Source organism: Suricata suricatta, chromosome 3 (genome assembly GCF_006229205.1).
Source record: "Suricata suricatta isolate VVHF042 chromosome 3, meerkat_22Aug2017_6uvM2_HiC, whole genome shotgun sequence".
NCBI classification, from domain to species: Eukaryota; Metazoa; Chordata; class Mammalia; order Carnivora; family Herpestidae; genus Suricata; species Suricata suricatta.
Window position 1 is genome coordinate 129,414,888 of NC_043702.1, and position 11,519 is coordinate 129,426,406.

The window sequence follows — 11,519 nt, forward strand, 5'->3', positions numbered from 1 at the left end:
GGGGAGAGAATCCTAAGCAGGTTTGCTCTATAAGCACAGAGCTCGATGTGGGGCCTGATCTCATAAACCATGAGATCACGACCTGAGTGGCAATCAGGAGTTGGACACTTAACTGACCGAGCCACCCAGGCGTCCCACAGCTTAACCACTTCTTAACTAACACTTTCCTAGCCAGGTCCTGAGCTATGTTCTGTTTACTCATTATCCTTTTTATTTTATTTCATTTATTTCTTTTAAGAGATAGAGAGTTAGAGAGGGCACAAGTGAAGGAGGGGCAGAGAAAGAGAGGGAGAGAGAAAATCCCAAGCAGGCTCCATGCTATCAGTGCAGAGACCCATGCGGGGCTCGATCCCATGAACCGGGAGATCAAGATCTGAACTGAAATCAAGAATTGGACAATTAACAACCCACTAGACCACTTCTTAACTAGCACTTCCCTAGCCAGGTCCTGGGCAATGGTTTGTTTACCCATTATCTTATTTAATGTGAGGATATGATGAAATTGCCTATCTTACCAATCCTTGTTTCCTTATCAGAATACCACTAACTGCCTCTAAAAAAATCAAATGTGAAAGCATTTTTAAAATATAAGGCTTTATATATATTAAGGAGTTATTAGGACAGCCACTATTAGTCTTGAGAGCAGTTTAATCATACTATAAGAGAAAGGAATGCAGATACCAGAGGACCCGGATTATCACTGACTTTTCCTGGTTGGGAGATCATGGACTATTTAACTTACTTTCTATGAATTTCCATTTCTTAATCTATGAAATGAGCATAGATTATAGAATTTCCTTCATTCACCAACAAAAAAATGACCTACTTACACTTTGGCTGGCACTTATAATACAATTAGAACCAAATGATCAGGGGCACCTGGGTGGCTCTGTCGGTTAAGCGTCCAGCTTTGGCTCAGGTCATGATCTCACAGTTCGTGGGTTCGAGCCCTGCATCAGGCTCTGTGCTGACAGTTAGCTCAGAGCCTGGAGCCTGTCTTCAGATTCTGTATCTCCCTCTCTCTCTGACCCTCCCCTGCTCACACTGTCTTTCTCTGTCTCTCAAAAATAAAAAGACATAAAAAAAAGAGCCCAATGATTAAAACAAAACATATATTGAAAATAGTGTTCTAGCTCCCAAGGAGTTCAGAGTGGAAGAGATATATATGTAAACAGATACAGACAATACACCACAAAAACTGCCATATTAGAAGACTCTACTAAGTCCTTTGTACTGAAACTAGGTCTGTGGAGGCTAAGAAAGACCATTTGGGATGTGTCTAAAGAAAGCTTGAGGTGTCCCATGAAGAGTGAACAATATTCATAGTCCCACGTGGGTGACATCAGAGTGCTGCTGAGCAATCTATGTTGGCTGTTTAGAACTTTTTCTCACTTCTTCAGAGGTAGACTTTTATTCAACACATGACCCTGGTTCCACCACCTCCACCCTTCCACCCACAATAGATAACATTGACTTCGAATTGCTACAAAAGTGAGAAGTCACCAGATGAGTACTTTTAACTTCCCCTCTCCATGCCTAACAGAGAAATCCTCCCCTCTTATCCCAATATGGACATTTCTATACTATTTTTACCTGTATTCTTCTTTAAACTCCTTTGCACTCCTCACCCCTGTAAGCTTCCCAGGGCTGTGACTCTATCATATATGTCATCTCTCCACTCTCCAATAACATCTTCATTAATGACTCCCACGCATCAGCATTTAAACACCCTCAAATCTCTTCTATTAACAACCCATCTCTCCACATACACACACAGTTTTCCTGTTCCCCACATCCTCTTGCAGATAGTGCGTCTCTTTCTTCCCTGGACAGTCCAGAGCATTGTCTCCACTTTCATATCTTTCACTCCTCCTTCAAATCACTGCAGTATGATTTCTTCCCTCACAACCTTATTGAAATTGCTTTTGTCCAGTCCACCGATGATTTCCTAGTTGTTGAAGATCTTCAACTGGTTTTCATAACACTGTATAATTCCTTAATTTTCATTATTTCCTCCTGATAATTGCTGTTGACTCTTCAAGATACTATTGTATGACCTCTTAAGAGTATATACTCCCTTGGCATGGTTTTAATGATCTTTTACTTGCTAACACCCAAACTTCAGCCTAATTTCCGTGAATGTCAGATACATTGCATCATTCTTGTTCTGCTGAAGACTGTGAGCTTTAATGTGGGTTTTGGGAAATCATTTACAAGTTTCTTTTTTAAATGTTTAAATTTTATAAATTTCTTCAAGGACAGAAGTGATTAAATCATATCTGTGTTTGTAAAATATTACTCATAATAATGTAGAAAATGGGCTAAAGGGATAAGAAATTGGAGGGAAGTGGACTAAGACATCTATAAGGCATACAAATGAACATGCTAGATAACGGGATGCTGTATAAATTCGCCTTACCTTGAATGGAGGACTAGAGTCACTTGGTCGTGCGGAAAAGTCGAAGGAGATAATGAGATCGACTCCTCTCTGAGGCCTCAGGATCAAGGGGTAGGGCAAGTTAAATGTGAGGCCACTGTCCACTACATGGATCTTTTTACTTTTGACATCTAGAGGCTCATATATCTGCTCAAATTCATCAGGATCTTTAAAAAGGGAAGAAAGAAAAGAATACATTAAATGACCATTTAACAGTATTTAGAACATAAAAATATACACTTTTAAAATATTTATTTATTTTGAAAGAGGGAAAAAGAGAGAGTGCATGGGGATGGGGTAGAGAGAGAGGGAGTGAGAGGATCCCAAGCAGGCTCTGTGCTGTCAATGCAGAGCCCAATCTGGGGCTCAAGCTCACGAACCATGAGATCATGATCTGAGCTGAAACCCTGAGTCGATGCTCAACTGACTGCCAGGTGCCCCCAAAATATTTTTAATGTAAATTTGTGAATAAAGTTTTATACGGTTAGGTCCTCAGGCTTTGGAGACAGAGCTGGGCAGGGGTTCAGCTTTAGCAACTATATATTAATTATTATTTTAACTCCTAGTTTCCATATCTGTACTGTCAGGGTAAAAGAATCAAATAAGGGTGCTATGAAGATGAAGTGGGACAATGCATGGGAAGTGCTTAGTTAGGCCCTGGCATTAACTCTAAGCATGTACCCCCTTAACAGCTTTACCGCATGTTACCTAGGTCTTTATTGGCTTAAAAACATTTCCTCATACATTATCTTGTTTTAAGTCATAAAAGACATATGAGGTAGACGGTATCTATAAATGAAGGATGAAATACATTAATCTCTACAGTGACAGAACGGGAAGGGGGGGGCGGGTGGTAGTGTTTGAATGCATCCCACACTGCATCTCCCTAATGGGAGTCCAAGGAAATAATTCAGCCAATACATTCAGCAAACATGTATTGTCTGCTAATATTTGGGGTGTATTCCAGGTGCTAAACAAGATGCGAACTCTGGTCGAATAGAGCACATGACTGATAAATAGTTCAGGTGGTGATAAATGCAGCGTAGAAAGTGATCGAGGGTAATAGAATAGGAGTAATTTCAGTTGGATAATCGAGAGAGAGACTTTTTTGAGAAGACCAGTTCTAGCCAGCCAAAGATTTGGGTGGATATTTTTTTCCAGGGAGAGGAAAGACCCAGAATAAAGTGCCTAATGCAGAATCCAACTTGGTAAGTTTGAGGAACAGCAAGAAGTCCAGTGTGGCTACAGAATCAGAGGGGAGTGGAATAAGGGGACAAAGGATCTGAAAGAAAGCCAGGTCTAGAAATCATTCATTTTGTGAAAAAAAATGGTAACACGCTACTCTTCACATTTATGTGTTGTGCTCCACATTCACTTCCCAGGAAAAACGAATGTGGTCGGAACTGCAGTGACTGGAGCTGAATGAAGGGACATGTAACTGTTTTGTTCTGTTCCCTGTCTTCACACGTGTTCCCTGAAGAAGGCTGGCGGAGCTCAAGAACGGAGGGAAGATGTTCACACTAGACATGCATTTCGATCTCTGAAAAAGCATTTAAATTCCCTTTGGCAAGCCTTTTCATAGAGACAACAATAACAACTAGAGGGTCAGACGAGCCTGTGTTTATAGAATCACCTAAAAACGTAGTTAATACTATTACCCAGGAAAACGTGCAGCACATGGTGGGGGCTCATTGCGTGTCAGTTCCCTCCACATGTTTCTAAGTAAGAACGATACCGACTATACAGTAAATTTTATTATTACGTTTTTAAGGGGAAGAGATCCAAAGGGAGGGTAAATCTTTAAATTCGTACTGTTCCATTAAATCCATAATCCTACTCATCATTAAAAGCTGTAAAGCACCAATGAGACAATTAGCCTAGACATTTATTCCATATGAACTGAAACAGTTCCAAACTAGACTTTGGTTTAGTTAAGAATATGTTATTATCCTTCTAAGTTTCTACAGTTAACACAGAGTCATATGTTTTCTTCTCTCATACTTATTAAAATCTCTCACCCCTAAAATACTGAATAACAAGTGATGCTACAAATATATTATTAGTGTATTTATTAATGAAGTAGAAAAGAGGTTATAGCAAAGTGATTTGTACTGTCCAGAACTGCTGAATGAGAGAGAGTGTGAATGAATGGCCATAAACAAACAAATATTCTTAAAAAAAAAAAAAAAAAAGCTATGGGGGGAGTGGTTTAGACAAGAATAAAGTCATATAACTGAATGAAAAGGTGGGCTAAGTTAAAAAAAAAAGTCTTGCTATGTCTAAACCGAATACATAGGCCAGCAAGGAGAGAAAAATGAAATTGTCCTTTAAATAATTATTTTTAATTCTCTTTTCTTATCAAGTATGTAGGGACTGTGGTGACAAGGTACTTTGCTACCAACTAAGATTCTAAATTTCTATCCATCACAGAAACTGGAAAAATACATATATTATCACATGTGATTTTAAGATTTATTCTTCTGAAATTCTTATTGTTTAAAAATTACATATGCGAACATTTTAAAGGTGAACAACTGTGAGTCTTTGTCTTTTTTAGTTTTTAAATATTTTAATCAGAGCTGAAATTCATTATTTGGGCATTTTTGTTTCTCCTAAAAGCTTGAGGGTCTATAATGTACTAGGAATTTCATATATGATAGTTATCATCCCTATAGGACTCTTAAAATATTAGGAGTGTCATTTTAAAGCTAAGGAAACTAAAACCTAAGAGGTCCAGTTTCACACAGTGACAGTCTGAATCCTAAGCCAGGCCCACAAGGTCTAAGCCTTCTGGACAGGATCATGTTGTTACTTAAGTAAGTGACATGGCCATCAACCTGAAAGGGCTTAAAATGGATAACTTAAGGGGTGCCTGGGTGGCTCAGTCAGTTGAGCGTCCGGCTTTTGATTTTGGCTCAGGTCATGATCCCAGGGTCATGGGATTAAGCCCCATGTTGGGCTCTGCACTGAAAGTGGAGAGTGCTTGCAATTCCCTCCCCGCCCCCTCCAGCTTGCATTTACTCTCTCTCTCTAAAATAAAAAATGTATACAATTAAGAAAAAGTAGATAAAATGGGTAACTTAAAAAGTAATAGTTACAATGTAGAGAGGCTAACTACACATACATCTGTCAATCATTAAAACCACATTAATATGTGTATTTCATGACAAGTAAACACAAAAGTTTTAAAATCATATTAGTGGTACTATTTTTTTTGACAATGCAGTGATTTTCCCCTACTATAATAAAGTAAAATGATAGTTTACAAATATTATTCTTTGGCTTCATAAACTTAGTGCTTTTTAAAAGCTTAGCTAAAAGATTACCAAACAGACCATTCCTCTCATATTCTGTCTGATTTGCTCCTTCTCATCATAAAACTTGTAGAGTCCTTTTTCCTCTTTTATATCCAGGATAATCCCTGAGAGACACATCATTATGTGCACCAATCCCCAGCTCTGGCATGTAACTAAACACCATACTTCTACCCTTCCAAATAAACTGACAGGAAGTAGTGTTTCTTACTTGTGTTGCAAACAACACCGTTTTGCAAGATATTAACAGACGTTCTGCATGCAAAATAAGAGTTCCATGATCAAATAGGTTTGAGAAATATACTTCCAACAGCTTAAAGCAGTAGCCAATTATATTGTGTGTTTTCTATTCTCCTTACTGTGCCATGGGCTAACTGCCCTTTTAAATGAAGATGCTATTTAATCCTCACAGCAAGTCTCTAAGATAGATACCACTATTATTTCCCTTTTATAAGTAGACTGCTATTTCTATTTTATAAGGAATAAACTGTGAGGATCGCTGCAACCTCGCGGCCCTATGATTCCAATAGGGTCAGGGCTGTCGGTTTTTAGTTTGGTTCTACTTTTCTATCATTGTTAACAGAGGCTTATGCTAAGTAACCACTCAAGACTGTCCAGCTAAGAAATGGCCTGGCCAGTATTCAAATGTAAGCAGGTCTGTTTTACAAGTCGTAGACTTGAGCCACATTAAGTAGGCCAGTCTGCTTTAATTCATCAGAGGATCCTGCTGCATTGTGACGAGGGGGACGGAGTTGTTAGTTTTTCCAAATTTATTTGAACTTGAACCCGATTTATTGTATAACATCCACTAGAATGCCGTAGGAGTTTGATAAATGTCACTACCGAGGAATATCCCCTAAAGCCCACATGGTTTCTAAACCTGTGAATGAGTTAATCATGATTCGCTAGGTGCAGAAACATGCTGAGGTCTCAAATTATGTGCCTCCTCCTTAAAGCAGCTCAGCTGCGGATATCTGCAACAGTCATTATAAATACATCACACAGATTCGATTTATGATGCACCACAATGTTTGGCTGTTTGTGTATTGAACTCTGGCCTCAATTAACTCATGCCTCAGTTTTTTATTCCAGATGGTATGCGTCACAGTGAATAGCATAAACACAAAAGTAAACAGGAAAGAAGTCACATGACTAATGGACAGCTTCTTCAAAATTAGGTTCTAAAGGTATACAACTATTTTGAAGTAAACAAATGAGAGGGGTTCCCTAACCCTATTATTTCTCTTATTTTCAAAAGATTGTCTGCAAGGTGAGGTAATAAGCACAAAAACTGCACTATTTTTTTTTCTCAGTTTAGGTCAAGAGATTGCTTTAACTTTAAGATACTCAAATTTTTATCTGTATAAAGAAAATCATCCTAGGCAAACTAAAATGTAAGATTTTCCTAATGCAGTATCTAGATAAGGTAAAGATTTCTGTTTTTTTTTTTTTTTTTTGCATAGGGGTAGGGTACAAAAATAAAAGAAATAAACTCAACGTTTTAATTAAGTTACGGTATTTTAAACTGTATAATAAATAGAACTTCTCATGAAGACTTTATGAACCAAGATGATTGCAGTTTATGATACATCTTTTAACTTTTAGCTCCACATACGTGGTTAGTCTAAAGCTTGCAAATAACCAGAAGATAAACAGAGTCTACCTTAGTAAGGACCTGTCTGAAAAAGCACAAATTGATTTAGCAAATCCAGTCTAAACCGCAGTCATTTTTAGCAATGTTAATCTGTGAATTATAAATTTGAATGAGCTCATCACTGACCTGACTGGCTTCTTGACTAAAGTCAACAAGCTATGTACATTTTTTCAACTGGATCAATAAAAAGTGAGTGAAATAGAGCTTTTAAGAGATACAGCACAAAAAGATAAATTTAAAGTTCCTTCCAAAGATCATTAGTTTAAAACAATTTTAGGTTAAAACATTCCAAAATAGGTCAACAAAAGAATGGTTAGTCAATGTAATACAGTATTTTGAGATGATCAATACTTCCGCTTCCTCATTTTACTTTAGGAGAGCCATCCATGAGTCTTCTTTCAAAGAGCACCCAATAAAGAAAGAAATCAGATAAAGTAACACACAACTGTATTCTCCAAGTACTATGGAGAGAAGTGAGGACTGGGTCACACAGCCCCACCAGAATCAGGGTTTTAGTGTTACTCTACTTTCCTCTTATTCTTTTTTTTTTTTTTTAATTTTTTATGCCTTTATTTTATTCTGAGAGAGAGAGACAGAGAGTGAGCGGGAGAGGGGCAGAAAGAGAGGGAGACACAGAATCCGAAGCAGGCTCCAGGCTCTGAGCTGTCAGCACAGAGCCCGACGCGGGGCTCGAACCCATGGACTGTGAGATCATGACCTGAGCCAAAGTCAGCCGCTTAACCAACTGAGCCACTCAGGCGCCCCAGACTTTTCTCTTATTCTTAACTATAGTTTATAAATCCCTCCTATGAATCAAAACTTTAAGGAAAGATCAAAAAATGGTTTTAATTTTTGTGAGGGTGAGAATTACATTTGTCTTGTTGATCACTGGGTCTCTAGAAGCAAACACATTGCAAGTACTCTGTGTAAATGCGTGAACAAAGGAAAGAAAGAAGATGAAAATGAAGAACAATTTGAAAGAAGGTGAAAATAATGAAAGGCGCACATTTCCTAGGGTTACTAAATGTATTGACTAAAAATACAAGATGCTGTTAAATTTGAATTTCAAACAAACAACAAAAAATTTTTTAGTGCAAGTATGTCCCAAAATGTTGCAAGGGCCATACTTACACTATATATATAATTTGAATTTCAAATTTAAGTAGGCCTGCTATATTTGATCTAGCAACCCTAATGCCTCTGAATCTACATAAAATATTGCAAAACTACCAGGAAGTTGTTAAAACGCAGCATGCAGAATTCATGCTGTGCAAACCACAGAGCTATGCTGGGTAAATGCTATCAAAGTAATAACATAAAACAGATGTAATATAGTACACAGAAAGGAAACTTCCATTTTACATCAGCAGAATAATGACTAACAGAAACATGGATTGTAGCAGGAAGGAAAAACTTCTGAACAATGCTGAGGTCTGTGACCCCATTCTAGCTCAGCTGAGAAATTTTGGAACTATTTGGAGAATGTTTGATCTCCCTTTTCTGTAGTGGAATGTAACAAAAGATTCTTCCTAATTCTAAATGGTCTTTGAGACTAAGTTTTTTTTTAAGCCTCTCATCATTCATCCATAAGGCCTAAATATCTAAGGAAGACGTATTTAATGGGGGTTATAATCCAGTAAGTATAATCATGTGCCACGAGACAAATAATGTCACTGATAAATGGTCCAGTGTTTGTTTCTTAATTTTGGATGAATTTTCAAATGGGATGTTGATTTTATCACAAATAGACTTTTATCATTGCTAATATATGAAAGGGTTTGGATTGCAGGTATATAATCATACCATACCTCACATCCTAGACTTGGATGCCATACCCATAATGTCAAGTATATAGGGAGTTTCTACTCCTGTTGTTTAAACAACAAGGGAAACTTCTGCTTTTGCAATTTCCCTGAAGCTCAAGCAACAAATGGAAACAGGACTATGAAAAAATTTAAACCAAACTTAAAGCCATGTCCTAATTTGATGCTTACTGAAAGAGTGGAAGCAAGGTTTTTGGAAAAATTCCACTTAGGTTTCTAATGCACCCTGTTGATACCCTTAGGCAGAAATGACTGGGAAATGGCATCTGGGCAGCTAACAGAAAAAATGATGGTGTGATGTAGTAGAAAGATTTAAGATGACAGGATCATTAGAAGAGAGATTACTATGTATTGATTAGTCACCAAGGCAAATTTAACTTTTAATCTGAAACATGCATGGACCTGAAGCATAAAGGGAATTTTTCTTTGGAATTTGGGGAAGTAACACCCAGCGAGTGGGTTCTTACCAGCTGGCCTTAAGAAAGTTACCTAACCTGTCTGAGAACTGGAGGGGCACACTCTGTAGCCTGATGGACACTGAGACTCGTGAACTCCATTCTGTCTCAAGTACTTGGGTTGCATGCACTACTGTGTGGCAGCGGGCAAGCCACCCAAGGACCACTTTTACCAGAATCCCTGCCAGCACTGGTTCTGCTGATACCTGTCCTTTGCCAAGGAGAAAAACCCACATGAGAGTCAAAGGAGGAAATGGGACGAAGGCTACATTTATGTCATTTCTACTGCCAAGCACAGTTGTGTGGGTGTTTGTTGGGGTAATTCTAAAGTGTTTTTGGAATCATTTCTAGGAGCTCGGCCTGGAGCTAGCTCATCCAAGCCTTGGAACAATTTTGTAAACACCTACTTCCCTACTTTAAACCCCTTTCAATTAAATAAGGGAGAGGGTTTCCTGTTTTCTGAGTGAACCCTGTCCAATACATAGAGGATCTAAGGTCCCTCCTCAATGTTTCAATTAAAATTTTCTATGCTGAAATAACTATGCCCTTTCCTGTCTAACAGATGTTCTTCTTCTAAAAAACAGTAATTTGAAGCCCTTCGCACATTACATGGATGTTGCTGTAACTGAGTATATATGAATAAATATTGATAATGATCAAAAGGCATCTCTCCCTAGAAAGGAATGCAGATCTCCTGAATTAGCTTCCATCGATCATGTTTTGTGTGCTTACCGGCAACAGCTGTATCCAATTCATCTTCATCCAGCGATTCCTGTGTGGTAAAGTCTTTCAGAGGAGACATTGGATAGGATGTATTGAGATTCAAGCCCAACATGAAGTTGTGTACCTTCCCAGCACGTCCTTCTCTGGTATTGAATAAAGTTGAATCACTCACCAAAGCCATTATCATACGATGGACCCAACTTGCTTGGTTATCATTTTGATATTCCCTTTTAGCATCTTCATTTTCAGTGCCTAAGGAAAAAGGAAAAAAAAAACATTGTGTAGATTCCCAAATCCATTAAAAAAGTCTTTGGGCAACTGAACGTTAAAATAACAGTGAAACTCTATGGTTTCTGAATTAACAAACATTTACTTGTATTAATTAATGCAGTAAATATTTCAGTTAATAATTTTTGTTCTTAATTTGTCCTTACTTTATACCCTTTACGTACTGTCAGTCTACAGGTTATGTTCTTTTTTAAAATTTATTTTCGAAGGAGAGAGAGAGAGAGAGAGACAGCATGAGCAAGGGACGAAAGAGAGAGAGAGAGAGAGAGAGAGGGAGAGAAAGACAGCATGAGCAGGGGACAGACAGAGAGAGAGAAAGGGAGACACAGGATCCAAAGACAGGCTTCAGGCTCTGAGCTGTCAGCACAGAGCCCAGTGTGGGGCTTGAACCCACCAACTGCGAGATCATGACCTGAGCCAAAGTCGGACGCTTAACCGACTGAGCCACCCAGGTGCCCCTATAGGTTCTGTTCTTAATGTGTTATTTGGTCTATGGTTAGACTTCTAGGCAAACTTCTACTTTCTCCTTCCTGCCCTAGTTTTTTCTCCCCTTTTCACTTGGCTACACACACACACACACACACACACACACACACACACGGAAATTCCACAGTAGATAATCCTCTCCTCTCATTACTTAAGTTGCCTTCTGTATCCTGTTTAGTAAACATACAGAAATCATGCAAACTGAGAACAGGCACCTGAAAACAGGCATTCAACACACATATTTGGTGCTCAATAAGCACTCCATAAACAGTCATTTTATCTTGCAAAGTATGGAATTTAAAAGCATGTAATTTAAGCATGTGCTTAAAAATGAAAAAA

General features: G+C 38.2%; 1 protein-coding gene across 4 annotated transcripts in view; it reads right to left on the reverse strand.

Moving 5' to 3' along the window:
• Positions 1-11,519, reverse strand: part of PLA2G4A (phospholipase A2 group IVA) — a 148,615-nt gene that overhangs the window by 21,220 nt on the left and 115,876 nt on the right. For 3 of the 4 annotated variants that reach the window (XM_029935171.1, XM_029935173.1, XM_029935172.1), the window contains 2 exons: positions 10,416-10,658; positions 2,420-2,604 (listed from right to left, as the gene is read on the reverse strand). In XM_029935171.1, coding sequence (XP_029791031.1) covers positions 2,420-2,604; positions 10,416-10,658 — 428 coding nt within the window. The remainder of the gene's footprint in view (positions 1-2,419; positions 2,605-10,415; positions 10,659-11,519) is intronic. The other variant, XM_029935174.1, reaches the window with a different exon arrangement.